Source organism: Falco naumanni, chromosome 1 (assembly GCF_017639655.2).
Source record: "Falco naumanni isolate bFalNau1 chromosome 1, bFalNau1.pat, whole genome shotgun sequence".
Lineage (NCBI taxonomy): Eukaryota > Metazoa > Chordata > Aves > Falconiformes > Falconidae > Falco > Falco naumanni.
Window position 1 is genome coordinate 92248279 of NC_054054.1, and position 20119 is coordinate 92268397.

Sequence of the window (20119 nt, forward strand, 5' to 3'; positions counted from 1 at the left end):
GGGTGTGCTCATGTTGTACATCTCGAGGTACAGGCCAACATAAGCAGGAGCCTCAGCCAGCAGAGAGCTTGTAACAAGAAGAGCTGGCTGCGAATGCTTGTCTTTGCACATGTTTTCACAGATAATATCTAGTATTTCTGCTGTCACCCTTATTCACCCCAAGCACTTAAAGAGCAATCAGTATCTACCAGCGTATCATGGGACAGTGAGATCTGCAGTGGCCCTGGAAAGCAGAGATGTTTTTTCCAGGAATCAGATCTTATAACAGGAGTGATTCAGTTACTGCAACCACAATGGTGTTGACGCAGGTTCCAAGGAGAGACCTGATCCCACACCAGAGCATGGACCGTATTTTGATGTAGCCTTCCTGCGTGAGTCTTGTAACTTGTGCCCCTTTCTAATCCATCTGCAAGGTTTAAAAAAAAGCCTTCAGCAGAGCTGTGCAGAGTTTCACTCTCCATTTTGACAGTTCTGGGCTCATGTCACAGCTGCAGCTCATGGACTAGTGTTACAGCCTGAAGGACCAGCTGAAGAAGAGGCAGCACATAGTGGAAGAAGCTCTTGTTTCAGAACAAGCACTTTTGCTGATGAGCAAACCCAGGAGGGAAAGCAACAGGGGTCACAAGGCTGACAAAAGCAAAAAGAGGGTCCAGATCTAACTCATTCTTACTTTGCCAGAGGATCTCTCTGCTTTTCTGAGGCAGGGAGAGACTGATGCCTGACTGATGGTGAGACTGATGCCCAGGCTGAGCAGACACCACTGCACTGCCCCGGTGGCAATGTTGGACATATTTTTTTGCCCAGCCCTAGTTTTTACCATATGTTCCACATTTTTTTTCCCTGGAAAACAGGGATTTGGCTGTCAAGCAGCCTAACGCTCACAATGTAGTGTCATACACTGAAAACACATGCTAGGAGCAAGAGGCAGAGGATGTAGGAGAAGGGAGAGCTTTACAACCTGATCCCTCAGTAGGACCCTCTTTGGTCCTCAGTTTCAGAAAGCTGCTCTCTGCACACCCTCAGGCTATGCTGTCATGGGTCTCTGACATCCCTCACGTCACACATCTCATGATCTTCCCAAGGAGCCTTTTGAAGTCCTAGCTCCTGAAGCCTGATGACCACACAGTGGATTCCTTCCCATGCTTCCCTTCCCATGCTGCAGAAAACAAATATAAGACTAAATACAGAACGAGTAGTAAACCAGTGGTAAATAGAAAGAATCTCCTAAATCCAGTCATGGAAAAGCACTATTTTTAAGTTCATTTTTTTTTCAGTTTTGGGGAATCTGAGCTGAATTATAACAGTTCCTGGTATTTTTTTTCTGCTTGTTTTACTCTTTCAAGAGAATCAAACCATTTCTGAGCCACTAACTGCATCCTGTGCTCTCTGAACCCACCTAGGGCACTCTTAGGACCAAAGGAGATAATCTGCCACCTTCCTTCTGAGTGTGACTGCTCAGAGCAGCTCTGAGAGATTGGTAAATTTTAGCTGAGAACCGCTGCTCAAAAATGCAAACAAACCCAAAACCTGTACCTCCACCTGCCAGACAGAGCTAGAAGTACCAAGCAGAAAGTGGTGGTTGTATCCAGCACTGCTTTTCGATTCTGAGTTAGTTTTGATTTGCTGATGGGGCTCTGGTGCAGCTTAGGAGACATGCTGCTAAATAACATCTTGCTGGAGCAGGTATGGCCCAAAAGCGGGTTATGAATCCAGATGTTGCAATGGCCCCATCCTGAGAGTGAGCAAGCTCGTGGTCCAAGCTAGTGGACATTGGCTGCTTAACATCTGCCTACAGATGTTCTACCTTAAACTTCTCTCAAAGCTGCTCCCTTTCCTTTTTGTCTTTTCCCTGCAGGAACTGGCAACGTTTAAATCTTTGCTGAAAGAGGGCCATGGTGCAGAGGCATGTCGAATCCCTGGGATGCCAGCCGGTCTGGAGCAGCCGAGGTGACACCATCCTCAAGAAGCAGAGGTGCCAGGTCTGGCAACTGCATCACAGAGCAGCTGTGGAGAAAGCGACACCCAGAAGAGACTGAGAAAGAACTCCATGTGTGTGTGTATGCCTTCCCTGCATAGCAAAGCTGAAGCCAAATATTACCCCTGATTCTGTCAGGGAGGTTGTGTGAGATCCTTTCATGTTTTAATTAGGCAGCTGTGATATCAGTGACTCAAGAGTGGGACAAACGAAGAGACTAACGTACCAGTCGGGCACACAAGCATTATGCAAACATCTTTTACAAGGGAGCGTGTTGGCACTTATCGTCAGTGTGCAGCTTGCGAGCTGTCTGCGGCTCTCACAGATGCAGGGCAGAAATGCAGCCAGCCCCGAGCACTTCCTAGGGCCAGAACAGCAGGAACCATCTCCCTTTGTGCAGACCCGAGTTTTACAGGTCCTCAGCCTTCGTCATGTGTCCCAGCTGGACTTTGGGAGTCCCTGCCTGTGACAACGGCATGTATTGCCCTGCCAAAATGCGTCGGCTGTGGGAGGACAAGGTCTGCAGTGTTAGCCCAGGTCATAGATATATAGGCATGCTGACATTTCCTTCTGGACTGCATTAACCTTGCTAGCTGGAAGTGTGCTTTTCGATTTTATAAAGCTGTAAATCATCTTTACAAGTGCAGAGCTGATATGACTCCCTTCCTCTGCTAGCTACACGGGCACACACCTCCCTGGTTACCCTGGAGCTAACAAATCAATCTATATGGACTGAAACATGACTCACGCGAGACCTGGGCTGGTGCTGTCACAGCATCTTTCCATTGGTGATGTTTAGGGCCAGAGGGATTGGGCTCCTGGGAAACAAGTGAAACACACTGTGTGACTTGGCAAAAAAAAAAAAAGGCATAGGGATCGATGCCCAACGGGTCTTTCAGCACCTTATTACGAGCCTCAGTGAGCATTCCACACTTGGCCAAGTGAATTCACCAAACCCTGCTTTAAAGGACGTGTATAAAAAGCTCACTCTTGGCTTGACTTGCCCCCGTGTTAACAGTATTTATTGCCGCTTGCAAGAAGTTCAGTTGCCTTGATTGCATGCAGCCCGGCGGAACGGCTGCAAGGAACATGGGGGAAAACCAGACTGCCTCCAGAAAAGCAGGCATAGCGATTTGGGCATAAGAAGGATAAAAAGAAAGCTGCACATCTAGTGAAAAAAAATATTAAAGAGTTTAATAGCAGATTAAGACTGAGGGTTTTGGCAGTCGTAACACTGAGAGAAATTAAGCTCTGAACACAGAAGGTTATAAAGTACTTATAGTACCAGACATGTACATGCAAGGAGCTTAGCAAAGGACGCAGAAAGACAATGTCTTTCCAGAGCTAAGGCAAAGGCACCAGAGCAGTGATCTGTCCTTGGGTGAGATGGGCTTGTGATACCTGCCACAGTGCATTGACTGTGCAGCGGGACATGGGGCTGCCCAGGGACAGCTCTCCAGTGGCTGAACACAGCGTGTTGCAGCTCTTGGATGCACCCATTTGCGTGTGCTGATGGAGGACAATACCCACCGTAAGGCTGTCTACGCTGCTAGGGGCTGTGGCTGCAGTCCTGAGCTGCAGCCAGGTGTGGGGAACATGGAAATCACTTCCACTCGCATCTAAAAACCCAGCCAGGTTGGTTAAAACTGTGCAGCAAGTCTGGCATGATCAGGGGTATCTCAGCCACCCCACAGGTGCATCAACACCTGCCCGGTGGGTCTCGCATGTCTCATGAGTCTCCGACACTGCGTGTGCTGCAAAAGCATACGTGAACATCATTCTGCTCAGGAGTCCCCAGGGAAAGCAGGGTGCTCCTGGCACAAGGGGAATGAGGGGCAGAGTTAAACCACCACAGCCATGACTATGTCACCTCCATGGACATGAAGGGATCATGTCACCTCCATGGGCGTGAAGGGACCCTGTCACCTCGTGTGGCCTCACCCCCAGCTTGTAAAATGCCTGTGAAATGGGAAAACACCCCCGGAAGAGCCATGGCCTGGGATGTGCCACTGAACACTGCTGTGTAACAAGGCCAGGCTCAATATCTGGGTGTCAACCACACCACGAGCGGCACCCACTCTGTGGCGGTCTGCAGTTGGCACGTCAGCGAGGAGCATTGCATTGCGGCTCGTTGGAGCTGGGAAGAGGCATCAGCCAGATGTAACTGCTGAAGACATTCCTGAGCTGAGGAAATACTGATTTTCTCAGAAGTCTTCATAGGACCACAAAAGCACTTTTTTTCCTTCCCTTGGAAAACAGTCCTTACTATGTCACTCTGAGAAATACAGTGAAGCAAGGAGACCAAATGGTCCCCCATGTCCTGCCCTGTTGCCGGTTAATCCCATCAGGGAGATATGTTTGCCCGAACAGGCTTGGCAGTGGTCACGCACGTCATGTTTTCCCAGAGGTGATCTTTCTGCCCTGGCAGGGTCTGCCTTATGTCTCTGGCTTTGCTACAAACGTGGAGTTAAGCCACTTTTGGTGAGGAAGCCTGAGAATTTATGCCCATGGGGTGTGAAGAGATGAAAAGGCACCATACAACATATTATCTGAAGTGCTCTATTGAATTACTGTCATGTGAATCAAAATGGCTTTAATGATGCAACTCGGCTTTTTGCCATGAAAAGGATTGACAGTCCCAAGGGAGATTTCAGAGTCCTGGTCCCTGGCTGTGCTCCCATCCCACTCTGTCCCCTTGGATGAAAAGCATCGTTCTCCAGTGACCTATATGCCACCCCAGCTATGGAGAACGTGGCTTCTGGACCAAATGGGCTCTACACCACATCAACACTATCTCTTGGGATCAAAGGTCTTCAGGGTAGTGCAGGTAGCCCTTGTAGGTTCTCTGTGGTGCGAGAGCTCACCAGGACAGGTCATGCACCCCCAGACACCCTTCCCACCTAAAACAGCATGAGCTATGGGCTTTTACCTGCTCTGCTTCAGAGTAGGGGTTGTTCAGGACCACAGGCACATTGCTCTTCTCCCACAGGTCACCGAAGACACGATCGTTCTCCATCCGAGCTGGTAAGGCTTTCTGTGGCTTGTTTTCCCCTTCCCTGAAACTGAAGAGTTAAAAATCATTTGGGTCAGCAGGCTGGAGGGCAGCTGGGTGCTGGGACCACAGGGCCAGGTCCTGGAGTGATGACTCCAGGACCTGTTCCAGCTGCTTCCTACAGGAGCAAAAACTCACACATCACCTTGCGGAAGGGGAGGAAATGCTCTGCCTGGGCCAAGGCAATGAGTCACCACAGCGAGGGCAACCCAAACACAACAGAAATTTTCCCGCGCAATGCCTGCAAAACAACAGGAAACCTCTGTCCTGACACCGGCTCTAGCGGGGTTACACGCCAGACCCTCTGCATCCCAAAGCCATGCTGGAGCCCTGCGAGAGCAAGCACATAGCTGGGGAAAGGAAAGCCGCACGCAATTCCAGCTGCAAAACCTCCTAGCAAAACCTCCTAGCAAAGCCAGCTGGATTTGCAGAGCAGCTTGGTGTTTATGAGTGGAGGAGAGGAAAAAAAAACAAGAAAAAATAGGTGGCTCCCAGGAAGGAGAGACAGCTCGCTCTCCTCTTCCTGACCTTTACTGATGCTGCAGATGCTGGCAAGCACAAGTGATTTTACTCAAGCAAACTGATGGATTGCCTCCACAGAGCTGGGTGTGCTGGCAAGGCTGGGGGACTGAGAAGGTCCCCAGCACTGGCTGCCCTGGCCTGCACAGCGACACTGGTGTCACTCACAGTGCGTGCAGTCTGCCTGGGGACCATACCAGGGGGTGGCGGTGAGGCTGTTAAATGCCATCCAAGCAGGTGATGGAAAACCACTGCCGTATGAGCCCTCACGAAGGAGAAAAACAAATGGGGTTTAGAAAGATGACATTCAGAGAAGGCAGGCTGGGGCATCTGCACCGAAGGCACCGACCAACCTGGTGAGACCACACGTGGGAAGGACCTCCATGGGCTGGGCTGCACAGGGCCATGGGCCAGCAGGGACACAGCCCCATGGCTTGCAGCCACGCCACCTTCACCCTTGCTCAACAGACCATCGAGGTAATGCGCTCTGGCAATTGTTTTGCTCCTGCTGTCAGTTCTTAAAAGTCTTCCAGATGCCCGCTAAAGTCAATAATGAGACTTCCCATTAGTGACGGCGGGCTCTGAGCACCGACCAAAGTAGGGCATTTACACTTGGGACAGAATTCACACCAACACGATGCTCTTGACACAGTCATGGGAAGACACGTATGTACAAGTAAATTCCATTTCACAATCCTCCTTGCCCCTCAGCTCGTATCTTAGGTACGGCTTAAGGAAAATATTTCACGATGTGCTCCCTGTGCTCTGTTTTCTTTAATTTTTCTGCCTTTACAGAACAATGTTCAGCTGCCAAACTATTACACTAGGCTCCTGGACACCTTCCAAATGTTGGCTGCCTTAGGGTGAAAATGGCCAGCTTGGTGCAAGTGAGGAGGTACAGGTGCTATAGGGGCAGTTTTTACTGGGTTTTCTATACCCCCCCACCACCACCACCACCTTCCCAGGAAAAGAAAACTGTTCTTTTGTGACTTGGCTTCTCCCAGTACATGAAAGGGTTTCAATCAGATAAAACACAAGAAACCCCACCCGCCACACTGCACAGCCACAGCCAAAGACAACAGGTCCCAGCACTCCCTACGGGGTGGCAGCACTGCTGGCAGCACTCGGCAGCCACACTGGCCCAAAGGCTGGGGACAACCATGAACCATACAGCACCCACTCTGTCCTCTACCAGCCCACCCAAAGGGGGAGCTTAGGGACTCTTGACACATCCAGCCTACCTCCATCTAGAGAATTCCCAGCAATGAGACAGAGGATTAGCAGGATGAAAATTCAGTAAATCTGGCTCTTCCCTATAAGTCAAGACCAGCTATTAAACCTCCCGGAGAACACTAATTTCCATAAGGCAATGGAAGAAATCCCTTGGCTTTACTGGTGCCTGGGACTTAAAGAGGGAACCTGCATCCTGAGGAACCACAGTGCCTCTCCAGGGGCACAGACTTTGCCTCTGTGCAGACAGGAGAGGCTCAGGCAGACAGACTCCGGCATGCCAGATACTCCACAGGCACCTCCAAAATGACACTGAGCGTACGCCTGCAGGCACCTGGCACAACCTGCTGTTTCCAGGAAGGTGTTTGCAAGCCCATCTAAAAAGGCATCTGCCGGCACAAGGAAACCTCAGAGAGGAATTGATCCATCGGCGACAGCAGCCGAAGGTCTCGGCTGGGTGGCTGCACGCGTAATCTCATTGTCTGCACACCAGCAAAGCCATAAATGCTGGCACCTGTGCCAACGGCACGGAAAAAGACCAGATGCTTGAATTAAGTCATCGCTGTAGTTGGCTACTTTGTGTATTACAAGTATTGCTGGAGCAGGGCCCTGCTCCCATTCACTGGCTTCAAGCATCACCTGATGAGATGCACCATCCTGAGGAACAGGGAAGTCCAGGTGGGCATTAAGGGTTGGATGCTCAGGAGCAAATGCTCCACACCCCGTTGCATATTTGCAACTGGGGCAGAAACGAGTTGCGTGTTGTTGTTCCTAATGGACTTAGGGCTGCGTGAACAGGGCAGAGAGGTGCTGCCTTCACCCTTAGTCTCTGCTATAAAAGCACAGTCAAGCGTAGCTGCAACAAAGCTATTAGACTAAACTCGCATTTGTCTCTCTCATCTCTGTGCTGATGTTGTGCTGCGGCTTGCTTAGTGTCAGGCGAGGAGGTCTGCGGCTCACAGGGCTGCGGGTGCATGCCCCAGCGCTGAGCTAGCACAGACCTCTTCTGGATGAGGCTGCCCAGAAGTATCCGGCTCTGTCTTTTGGAGAGAGACAGGGAGAGAAAAGCCTATTCAGAGAAGCCACAGCTTCACCCCAGTCCTAGCACAGATGGGGGAGAAAACTGAAAAAAATCAATTGCTTCATTTTACAAATATTTCCTGCCCATTTCTTGTAACTGCCTTGTTTGTGAGCTCAGGCAGGAACAGGGTCCTTCTGGAAAAGTTCTTTTCCTCCTTGACTTGGCTTCCGCAGCCCCCAGCAGAGACACGGGGTGACCTGCAGTGTTCATACGAGGATCCCCCTCGCACTCAAGGAGACTGGCAGATGGCCAAACCACCGTGCCTAAGCTCAGCCTCCAGATAAAGGTTCCAAAAGCCCTTTTTCAACAGGAGAGCCCAAAGTGCTGCCCTCGCAGGCTCCCAGTGGGCCATGGGGAGGGCACAGTTCCCCTGAGGGGTGTTTTGAGGCAGCCAGGTTGGACATCTCCAGGGAGCTGCCGTAGGAGCAGCCCCATCTGCAGCTACGCAGGGGATGGGGATCTTGCCCTCAGCTCCCAGCAGCCTTTGGAGAAATCCTCCCAAATCACTGCCAGACCCAGCCTGGGCACCTGGGGGTATTGAACAGTTTTTTTTAAAATCACTTTAATGCCTTTGAGGCACTGGAAGCAATGCTGAAGTTCTGTCCTTGGAGGCCCTTGTTTGGCTGAACTCTCCCAAAGGCCAGATCCAGGATCCAGAGATCCCTCTCCGACCTTGACCTGCTGCCAGATCTATTAAATACTATTAGCAAGGTCTTTTGGATCCAGAACAGGTTTTGGGGAAGGGAACCCATCTGAGGCCATCTTTTGTTCTGAAAGCAAAATTTGTTACTTAAAAAAAGACAGAGGAATCCTGCCCTCCCCCACTGGTGCAAAGGCAGCTCCTTGGATGCTGCCTCACCTCGGAAAGAGCATCTGGCTGTTTGGAGAAATGAGAGGCACCACTGTTTTCTTTTGACTAATTTGATGATGTTGCAGTGCTCAGAGTGATGAAGCAGAAGGGAAGTTGCTGAGACAGCCCTTTGAGAAAATTTTCCAAAGCTTTTCCAAAAAGAAAGAAAAGAAGAAAAAAAAAGGGGGGGAAAAAAAAAAGAGCAAAAAGAAAGTTTGTCACTTTGCTCCTTTGAATTTGCTCAGCAGAAGAATTTCTCCGATTTCCCAGGCATACATGAGAGATACCACTAGTGGCTGCAGTCCCCAGGGGCCGGTTTGGATGAAGCAATAAGGATGCCGATGTTCCAGCGATGGCTCTTGCATCGTGGTGCCGGTAGCCGCACCCTGTGCTGCAGCTGCAGGGGATGGCCCTGGTCCCACTGGCTGGAACACTGTGCTTGAGCTTGGGACCACATGGGGAGCTCACACCTGCCCACCTCACTTGCTCTGAGCTTTGGGAGAGAAATCCCTTCTTACTTTCTTCCCTTCTTCTGGCGTGTCCTTGGAGTACAAGGCTGCACTGTGCACTGCTCCTCCTTCCAGTGCTAGAAGCCAGGCTAAATGGCTCTGGCTTCACCTTTCTTTTGTCCCATGGAAAGCCACGCTCCGGAGGGCACTGCAGCCCCAGGAGCGAATGCTTCCTTGCTGCTGTGCCCCTGGGGCAGCTCACCCTCTGCAAAGTGGGAAAACATGCTGGCTGCGGACTCCTCCTCTCGAGGGTTAAAGCAAAGTCTGGCACAACAGCACCTGTTTGAGGGAGAGGCAGGAGATGGGATCAGGCAGGATCCAGGATCTGCAGGGTGCAGAGGATGGAGCAGAGCTCAGGAAGGAAGCAGAAATGTTGGAAGCAGAAGGAATAAGTCCAAGAGGTGGGATGCACTCCACAGAGAGGTAGCAGGGGCAGCATGCCTGGAGCACGAGAAGAGGGAGCTTGAACAGCACCAGAGGAGGAAGACAAAAGCCTTGCCGACAAGCGTGCGGCATGGCTTGAAGAAAATCTTGTGCCTTCAGAAGGTCAGAGCGTCTCTGAGTTGTGCCCAGTGCTGGGATTATGGACTAACGAGCTAGGCAAGCTGCACAGAGCGGCTATGAAATACAGGGCTGGTAAATGCCATTGAGTAGGCATTGACAGATAAAGACCTGGGAACAGATCCACGCGATCCCAAAGTCCCATCGTCATTGTTCAAGATTCAGCCAGCGTCAGATGCAACCTGCAGCCACCACGCACGTCCCTTCCCAGCTGTGCCCAAAGACCACCTGGAGGGTTCCAGCTTCAGCACCTTGTTTGGAGACCAAACATGGTTCAGGTCTGTGGGGAGAGCACAGGTTCATACATGGGCCGTGAGTTTGGCTGCTGGGACCAAGTACAAGAATGGCTGTCCCATGGGATACAAGAAGCAGCACCAGCACAGGGGGCTGAGTGGGTGAAGAGTGCTTTGGAGACCAGTCCAAGAGGGCTCCAAGGGGGTATATCTGGGTAGAATACGCTGTTTGCAGGCACAAAATGCCTCCCTGGATTAGGCTGATGTAGTCAGTGACAAGGAAGAAGAATTCACCAAGGGAGAAGGCGAGGGTTATTCACTGCCAAAACCTTCCTACTTCACCATTTTGCAGAATGGCAATAACATGATAGTTTCAGGGAACCTTTTCATTTCAAAGGTTTTAAAGTTTCATGTCCAAGTACAGAATAATGAAGACATCAGAAATGCAAATGAAATGTTTTGAGCAACACAAAGAGATTTTGGCGGTGGTGAAGGAGGTGGGAGGAAGAGAATTTTCTCTTCGAGAACTGCAAAATTACGGGGTTTGTTCCAATTCAGGATGGAGCCTGAAACCTTGAAACCCTTCATAAACAGAATTCCTGCTCTCAGCACACTTCTCCTTCTCCAGGGCTGCTGATGTTGCTTTTTGGACTGAAACTGCCATGTTTCCATCATGCTGTTCATGTTATGGAATAGACCTGAGAAGAAAAATAAATACTGGCAACTCAGGGCAGGGGAGGGGAGAGGGAGCGAAGATGGGACATGACAATCTCCCTAGAGCTCAGAGGGAAAAACAGACCTAGGTTAGCTGGCAGTGAGTGAAACAAACTCTATTTTTGTTTTCTAGCCCACGGTGAGCCTCATGGCAGAAATGCCAGCTCTCATCATACCTTGTGCCCCACTTCCATGCTCTGTTTTATGATCGACTTCATTGCAGATGGCTTGAGCCAAGTAGCAGACATGCAGCCACAGTCGCAGCCCATCCCCTGGGCAGGCACGGTGGACCCATGACACCTTACAGCTGGAAATCAGCAGGGAGCCAAAGCCAGGTTACCGCAGGGACAGCTCCTCCTGGGAGTGCAGGCTGTGGTGCAGGGGATGAAGATGAACTGATATTTTCCCCCAGTACAAACTTCACAGTGTCCAGTTTTCCTTGGAAGTAACATTAGAGACATGGGCTGGAAGCCCAAAGCATCAGGTGTAATCTGAATTGCTTTTGGCAAAGCCCACCTTGAACAAGAAGTGTTTGGCTCCTTGTGAATAACCTCAAACTTGCGCCATTCCTTTCTGCCCTAGGAGAGCTGTCACAGCTCTGTGAGCTGGACCGGCTTTGACAAAGTGCTGCAGGCTGTGAAGGTCAGCACCAGGTGAAGATGGAGACAGAACAGGATTGGTCCCAAGACCAGCATCTCCAGCTGGATCGATGGTCAAGTGGTACAGGTTGTACATGTCAAGCTCAACCTTGAGCAAGGTTTTGCACAACACTGGTGTCTAGGTAGAGGTCTATTCCTGTTTTGACCGATGCCAGCTTTGCATGCTGCCCCCCAGCCTGGAGAGGTCACAGCCTACAGCATGAGAGCTGCATCGATCTGATAAGACTTGCTTATTTTTTTTGGCATTTCTTTGGCATCGACCAACACAGCCTCCCCAGTTATCTGCTCCCCATTGCTTCCTGACCTTTCTGCACTTCTCCTCTGGACCAAAGAAACTTTCACTGTAGAAGACCTTCACGATGCCCCAGCTCTGCCTGAGACCAAACCGAGGAGATGATTCATCTCCAGCACGTCGCAGGAGTGGGAGGAGAGGCGGCTGAGAAATGCCCTTTACCCTGCAGAGCAGCTCTTGACAAGTTTTCCCTGCAGTATATCTCCTTGCCCGCTTCTCTGCTCGAGCCTAGGTCTTCTGGCTCATAAAGAGTCCTGCCGCAAGAGTGAGGCTGCAGCTTTTCATCAAGCAGACTAAGATGACTAATTTTGACCAAAAAGTGGATTTTCAGTCCCAAGGTACCTAGATTAAAAAGATGTATTTTTTTTAAGGGTATTGATGAATAAAGTGGAGTATTGGTGAAGTACCCACTTCACTAAGATTCTGGCTGGTTCGAGGTCCTTCAGTTTAAGTGAATTCAAAGTGTTTTGGTTTCATCTCTCTCTGAGTAAAAGAGGTCTCTTAATGAAAAAAGACATTTTTCATCCCTCTCCCCAGGTGGAGCAGAATTTCGTTGGAGATGCTGCAGCTAGTGGGATGGGATGCGAACCGTGGGGGGACAGTTTGAAGAGTGAGGTTGTAATTTATACCAGTGCTTGGGATTGTGTCCCCCGGGGGCTTCACTGGGCTGGGACCCTCAAGCTCCACTGCAGCAATGTTAGCAAAAGCAGAGGGGATTTTTAAACAACCCTGCACATTTTGTTGGACATGTAGTCAAGCACAACCCTTGCAAGGTCTCAGTTCTCTGGTTGCTTAAGCCAGGTTCCCCCAGGGATGGGTGGGTGGTGGATTAAAGAACGTACACTCCAGGCAGGTAGCCCTCAGCCTACCAGAGAACGCCAGGCTCAGGGGTTAAATTGCCTTTTACTGTGCAGCAGAGATCAAAATCAACAGTTTCTGAAAACAGACAAACACAGGAGACCTGAGGATATGTGTGTGTGGGGGGGACATGGCAGGAAAGGATGTCCCCGAGCATACCCTGTCCCACCGCTCTTCCCAGATGTCTGCCACCCGCCGCCGGCACAGAGCAGATTTTTTTTCCCTCTGACTCAGTGTGACCACCTTAACAGGCTTTGAGTAACTGTGTCTGCTGCAGAAAAAAATGCATAATTTGGGAGAGCAGAAACAGCGATGGTAAAACAACCAAAAATAATAAAAAAAGATGGAGAACACATAGCGCAAGTGTTGGTTTGTGATGGGGGTGATCAGGAGCTCAGCCTGGGCTCCGCCACCAACCCAGGCAGGGAACCCACTCCGCCACAGCTCTGCCTTTCCCCTCTTGTTGTTTCCAATAATAATAACAAAAAAAAGACATACAATTTTTTTCCCCCTTCCCTAAGGAAGCAGGTGCAGCAAGGGAACTTGAAATTACAAATCCCTCTGTCACGGACCCGAGATCACCAGCTTCAGCAAACCCTCCTGATAAAGCCTCCTGGCTCTTACAGCCAGTCAATAACCGAGGGCAGCCACAACCTGCTGCGGCACTTGACACTGCTAAAACGTGTTCAGGGTCTCGGGGGAAGGTGACGGGTAAAGGCAGCAGGTAAAGGCAGCCTATCATCGTTAATAAATGGCCAGCAGGCGACAGAGCTGGTACCAAAAAAAAAAAAAAAAAAGAAAAGCTACTAACAACATTTTTGCAAAGCATGAAGGGCCACAGGGAGCTGCTTTGGCTCCGCAGAATGGTCTGCGTCTCAGGGAAATGCTGAGGGAGGTCAGGAGGGCAACACCACACACATGGTCCCTTGCAGAAGCAGATACCAAAAATGAAGCAGTTCCACCCACGTGATGGGACTTTAGCCTCCTCAAGAGGCCATGGGGCAAGCATGCATGGCCCTCGCCCTCGTTATACATGCATACACATATGGAAATAATTAGCTCGATCTAGAAAGAGCAGAGGGAATGAACAGGCACATCCACTGTTGCATTTAAAGGGATGGGCATTTTGGAGCTCTCGACATGAAACATTACCCCCCTTCCCAGAAGACGGGAGCACCCAAGGCAGGTCCCACTGCCCTTGCACAGAGGTCCCCTTGGCTTCAGCTGGAGCTGGACCGGGGGTCCCCACTGCCCTCCCCAAGCCAAAAGCACTGAAGGTTTTGAAACTCATTTCTCCTGGGAAGCATTGTACTCTCCCGGTCTGACCTTCTTTCTCCCTCTCCTGCTGTTAATAGTAGATATCAACCGGAGAGCTCTAAAGCAGGATAGCGTGGACAGACAATACCATGAATCTTATTTAGCAGGTGGGGAAACTGAGGCACGGGATTTTATTTAAACTTAAATAAGATCAAGAACATAGAACAGAAACAAACCCCAGCCCAGCCTGTGATCCACCACATCGCAAAGCTCAGCTTTCCATGAGACATTACTCCTACTGTTCCCCGATTTCCCATGCTTACATCTTTCTCCCTCTCTTCCACCATCTGCTACCAATTTTTCATTACTTTTATCTTCCCCTCATCAACTGCTTCCCCCTTTTTTTTGCACCCCTTCCTCTCCACCTCCATCCTGCTGTGTCAGACAGCAGCCATTTCTGGATAGGTGCTCGCGACACCTAAACCAGCCACATTGGGTAGCCAAAACCAGCACATTTCACCAAATGTAAAAAACGTATTTAGGGACCTACCAGTCCACTTGGACTTCTATATCTCTTGTCTCTACCTTGGAGGGTGCATTTCCATCGCTGTCCTTACTGCTGCTGTTCAGGAGATCCAGGACAGGCTCGATTTCTTTGAGCAGTTCATTGTCTTCCACGCCGCCGTTGAGGCAAGAGTGACCACAAGCACCCTCCTTCCCCTTCCCAGCATCCTGCCCTTTGCTGCTGGTAACAACACCGTTAACGTGGACCATTGGCTCCACCTCCCGCCCCATCTCTCTTGTCCACAGGGAGCCCATGGTTCGGTCGGCTGCTGGCAGCGGCTGCTCTTTGCCGTGCAGGCTTGGGTTGGACAAGTCAACCGCCTTCGGAGTCGGGCAGAGGGGTCTGGTGACACGGATGGTTTTTGGTGTCCCGTCACCTGCAAAAGTGGTCTCCAGGTGAGTGGTGAAGCCCTCAGGACCCCTCAGGATGAGGACCACGTAGGTCTCAGAGGCGATGCTTCTCAGTATCTCCAGCGCGGTCTCATAGTTCATGTCCACCAGGGGCCTGCCATTGACGGCTAAAATGATGTCCCCAGCCTGGATGAGGCCACTCTGCTCTGCAGCCCCTCCCCGGATCAGGTCCGAGATGATGACAGGCGGCTTGCTGACGCGCTCCTTCACCAAGAAGCCAAGGCCGCCCACCTTGCGCTTGAAGAGCTTCACTGATATGACATTGGGCTGTATCTGCTGCACGCTGAACACATTCTCTTCCATGGCAGCCCCCCTTTTTGAGCCTGCAGCCCAGGACCTCAGCACCCACTCAGCACAGAGAAATTCACTGTCCGAGATGCTTATCCACACCGGGGCAGGGAAGGGGCAACTTTTTGGCTTTTAAGCAACTGGCCTCACTGCAAAACTCCTCTGGGCTTTGGCTGCAGGCTGGATTCCTTCAGCATGCTCGCTGCCGCCTCTCTGAAACGCTGGGGAAAAGCAGGGTGTATCACCGGTGGAAAGCAAGGCTAGGGGCAGGGCAGGCAGGGCAGGCAGGGCTGGGCATTGCACGGCCGAGCAGGGGCTGGAGGGGGCAACATGCCAGCTTCAAGTCAGCCTCTGGTCCTGCGCTGGGCAGAGGCGGGGAGGCAGCCCGCTCGCTTCACCAACATCCCTGCAAATGGTCCGCAAGCTTCTTTATCTAGAGAGGAGGAAATAAAACAAAGAAGAAAGAAAAGTGAGATAGGGCAGGCATAAGTGCCGGCTCGGCACGGGGCTCAGCACGCCACAGACACCCACATGCATCAGCCCGTCCCCACAGATGTCATCCCCCGGGCTGCGTTTGGGAGACAGGCTGCAGCCTCTCATCGCTCTGGGCTTTGTTTCCTCCACCCTCTCTGCGAAAATCGGCACCATCTGTTCAGCAGGGGCCAGGAAAGCGTGGGGGGAGCAGGGGAGCCCTGGGAGGGGGCTGTTGGGCAGCCTTGCTCGGACCGTCCCCGCTTCGCCCATGGGTTGTGAGTAAAAACCACGTGAGTGGCAAATGGGTAAAGCCACGCGGAGCTTGGCGGCAATTTCTGCCAGCTGAGGATCTTGTCTCCCTGTGTTTTCCAGTGTATCCAACAACCTGATGGCCAAGATGGATCAGGATGACCAGGCAGGGGATGTATATCCCTGTCTGGGATGAAGCCCATTCCATAGGTGCTGTCACACCAAGACTGTTGCGATGCTTCAGGAGAAAAGGTAGCAGCCACAAGCAAAATGAGGCAGTAGAAAAGGACATTCAGCTCCCCTTACCCTGAGTTACAGCAAAGCACTGACAACGGCAAGTGCTTTTAAGTCTGGCTACAGGGATCACAGCCTTAGCCTGCCTCAGCTCCTCCTCTCCCCATATTTCAAGCCTGGCACGGGGATACAGGAGGCAAAGCTAGCACTCCCCCGTGCTCAGCCCTGCCATTCAGTTCTGAACAGTTCCCAAACAAACTGCTTTAGCTGATGGAAAACCACCTAGGGGAGAACATGCAATGAGTTTACCCAGCTCTTGGGAGAACCGCGTGCAGCTGGGCATGACCGTCTACAGCCCTCGCGTGGCCTGGGGAGCCACATCTCATTGACTTCTGATGGGACCCTGGTTCTGACACGCCTACATGCGTTTGATAACTTCAGCTCCCAAACCTTCTCCACGTTCCCCTCCCATCTCTTAGATGCTCTGAACAACACTTGTCTCCAGGACTGTGCCCTGACATTTAGCAGCAAGCTGAAATGCAGATGTCTTCTTTTCTTTTTTAAATTTGAATTCTGGGGAGAGAACAGAGGGCATTAGAGCTGCAGGCTGGAGGCACTAACACTCCAAGGAAAATGCTCTCTTGTCTCCCAGAGGCAGCACATTCAGGGCAGTGTTTGCACCTTCAGACACTGAGCCCCCCTCTGTCAGGAGCTCCCTCCAGCACCTAGATGGGAAAAACAGGGATATGAGGAGCAGGGCAGTGACACTAGCCCTGGAATTAACTCGCTTGAGCATTTTAATCCTCATGTGACAAAGGCTGCTGACCCCAGACTGGCTTTTTACAGGGGAGTAAAGAAAAAAGCAATTAGAGACCGGTAACCCCAGCCAATGGATTTAACCCTTATTGCCCTTCTCCTGCCATTGCTCAGCCCTGCAGAGCAGTAGCAGCCTGCAAAGCGTTACATGCCGCCTGAGCAGGGCCATGGGGAGTCCACTCCTCAAGGACTAATTAATCTGGGTGACACAAGCTCTAATCGCTGGGTGACTTCCTGCAAGTGGCTCTGGCCAGAAGTCACTGAGCAGGACCTCTGCCAGCCGTGATGGGTTGTGCCACCTTGCAGGGCTCGGGGCAGTGAAGAAGGACATCTCCAGATCCCCAGGCCACCTGGGGAGGGAGGGTCCCATCAGAAGTCAATGAGACGTGGCTCCCCAGGCCATGTGAGGGCTGTAGACGGTCATGCTTCTACAGTGAAGGTCCTGTCCCTCTCCCCCTTCCTTTCCAGCCCCTCCATCCCTTCCCCAGCCAGAGCCTGCTTTCACCGGCCATGCCGGACATGGCAGGATCCCAGCCGAGCCTTCACCTCTTTCACAGGCTCTTTGGTGCCAGCACCAAACCACAGGACCAGCTTCCTCCTCCCTGCCCTGCTCCCGGCAGCCCACTGGCACAGTCCCTGCATCCCCCAGCCCTTCCACTGGTCCCCCCTGCAAACAAGGTCACCATCACCCTGACATCTGGGCAAGCCACCGATTCACGCAGGACTGATTTCTAATGTCTTAGCTGACACTGCAAGGACGAATGTGGCTTTGAGAGCAGTGTAAGTACGAGGCGAGTGTGGGCCTGTCAGCTTCTCTTCAAGGGGACAACCCTGTTATTTGCTCTGGATTAGTCACTGGCTACACAGCGCTCACAAACGCCTCACTGTCGGTGAAGTCTGTGTTTGCATCGTGCCCATCTCAGCGGGGCCAGGGCCATCTCGGGGTCTGCCCGGCACGAGCCCCTGTCACCACTGGTCAGCCACAGCAGCTCCCACGGGCAGATGCTCAACAGCTGGAGGAGATGATGTCTCTCAGCCCAGCTCGACCCCTCACTGCAGCACTTGCAGGGGAACGGGGTGATGCTGAGCTCACTGGAAAGGGCCCTCATCTGCCCCAAAGAGCCGGGAAACTGCAGACTGTTTACAGTTCCTCACTCTTCTCCTACCAGGCCAATTTCCTTCCTCCAAAAAGCTTCTAGCAAAGCTTATAATTTGTTACATATGTGCAGCTCCAGTCTGCAAGATCGCAGTGGACATACTGCTGGGTGCACATCGTTCCCCATCCCTGAAACCCACCAACAGTTCAGTATTCCTTACAAGAGGGAAAAGAAGAAAAAAGTAGATTCTAGGTGATACCTAAACACCCAGCCAGGGCTTTCTCCAAGATGGGGGTACCAGCATGTCCCCTACAGAAAAGAGGGCGGCTCGCTCCCCGACCTTGCATGCCTTCTCCCATGGGTGATCAGTATCTCACACACACACACACACACACCGCCCAGCTGTGGGCTCTGCAGCAGCAGCCAGGGACTAGCTGGCAGACAAGCCATGACACTATGTGCCTGTTCAGGATATTCTTTTCCCTCCCTCTAACTCAAGTCTTTTCTTTCCTTTTTCTCAGCTGCTCCCCAGAGTAAGGAAGGTCAGAAAAAAGCCAGAAAGCAGAGGAGCAGGCAGGAGATTGAGGGCAACCTGCCTCTAAGGCCCCTGACCCTTCTACTCCTTTGGGGAAGAGTTGAACAAGTATTTTCATAGAACCATTTAGGTTGGCTAATAACCATAAGATCACTGAGCCCAACTGTTTTCCAGCTGCAAAATCTTGCACAAGCTCAGACTGAAGATGGGAGAGTGAGGGAGAAGTTCAGGGCACGAGAAGGCAGCAGGAGACACTTGGGAACACAGGGAAGACTCCCCCAGACACCCCAAGTGGGTCAGGGCTTCCCCAGCTCCCAGGGTGTCCTAGGACATCTGGACGTCTGTTCCCAGAGGGGACCCATTTCAGATGAAACCTGAAAGATTCAACCCCCATGTGAAATGACAGGGAGACACCGGCGCTTTGTAGGGCGGGTGGCTGAGCTGCGTCCAGCTCTGCCGAGTTCAGTTCTCCCTACGAGCATCATGAAGAGTCTGATTTATGAACCCAAGAGCAGTAGTACATTTGCCAGGTCATACATTTAAAGTTACTGGATGTGTCGTGTCTAACTCCTTAAAACCAGTGAGAGCAGCACGGTGAGCAGGGTTTCAATGGGGTGAGTGCCACCCAGGTGGAAACACTTATTTTACCCCTGAAAGACAGCTGGGAGATGGCAAAGCTGGGCTTAGCTCCCTGCCGAGCCACCCTGCTTGAATAAACATTCACGGACAGTGCTGTCCTCTCCCTGCCTCGGTTTCCCTCCCCTTTCCAAAGCATGACACCAACTCAAATTACCGAAGAACAACAAACCCTGCAGAGCTGCAAACTTCCAGCACCCCAGACAAGCGTTACAAAAAGCGTTAACTCTGATCTCCACAGCGATCCACACTGAAGTTGCTTGTTTTGGAGGCTTTAATCAGCCTAGGGAAGAGCAGCAGAACGGGCTTCCCTACGGCAGCGATGAAGGGCATTCGCTTAACAAACGAGTCCTACGAAAAGCAATAACGAAAAGCTTTTAGAGTTGCCACCATAACATTTCAAGCAACAAACTCCAGCGCATATGTTAATTGGATGATTTGATTTAGAAAGCAAAGCGGAGAAGAAATCAATCTTAGGAGCTTAACACAATCTCCTAACTCTCCCCACCAGGAGCCGCAGGCTACGGCGAGCTAGGAGGCACCCAACACCAGCCCTTCGGTGCCGGCACTTGGGTTGTCCTTGCCCTCGCAAATCAATTTTGAGTCCTGTCTTGGCTGCAGTAATGGCTTACCTTTCTACGTGCCAGCTTTAAATGGACACCATTGTCCTATTTAATTAGTTTTCATGGGATTTATAGCATCCAATGAAGAACCCCAGGGCTGATGGATTTATGCCCGTTTAATTTTTATGACCCATGGAGCATCAGTGAATCTGATGAGGAGCAATGGGATGCAACATATGCACAGTTACTGTAAACCTGCGTGTTTGTGCATCTGAAAATGGAGCATTAAAGTGATTCACTGGCAGCCAGCACACGCGTGCCAGCAGTTCTGCGCTCAACTCCCATTCGGCTCAGACCGACACCGTGGAGTATCTATATACATGGCCTTTCAATCCTGAGAATATACAGACAATGTTGCCCCAGCTATCTGTAATTATCCACCTCCCACCAACCTTGCCAAAA

General features: G+C 51.3%; 1 protein-coding gene across 1 annotated transcript in view; it reads right to left on the minus strand.

The window, feature by feature from the left end:
- NOS1 (nitric oxide synthase 1) overlaps nt 1–15478 on the minus strand; it is a 48405-nt gene extending 32927 nt beyond the window's left edge. Inside the window, exons 1-2 of the mRNA XM_040606371.1 lie at nt 14341–15478; nt 4905–5037 (exon numbers count right to left, since the gene is read on the minus strand). Coding sequence (XP_040462305.1) covers nt 4905–5037; nt 14341–15068 — 861 coding nt within the window. The 5' untranslated portion in view covers nt 15069–15478. The remainder of the gene's footprint in view (nt 1–4904; nt 5038–14340) is intronic.
- Between the last annotated feature and the right edge of the window lie 4641 nt (nt 15479–20119).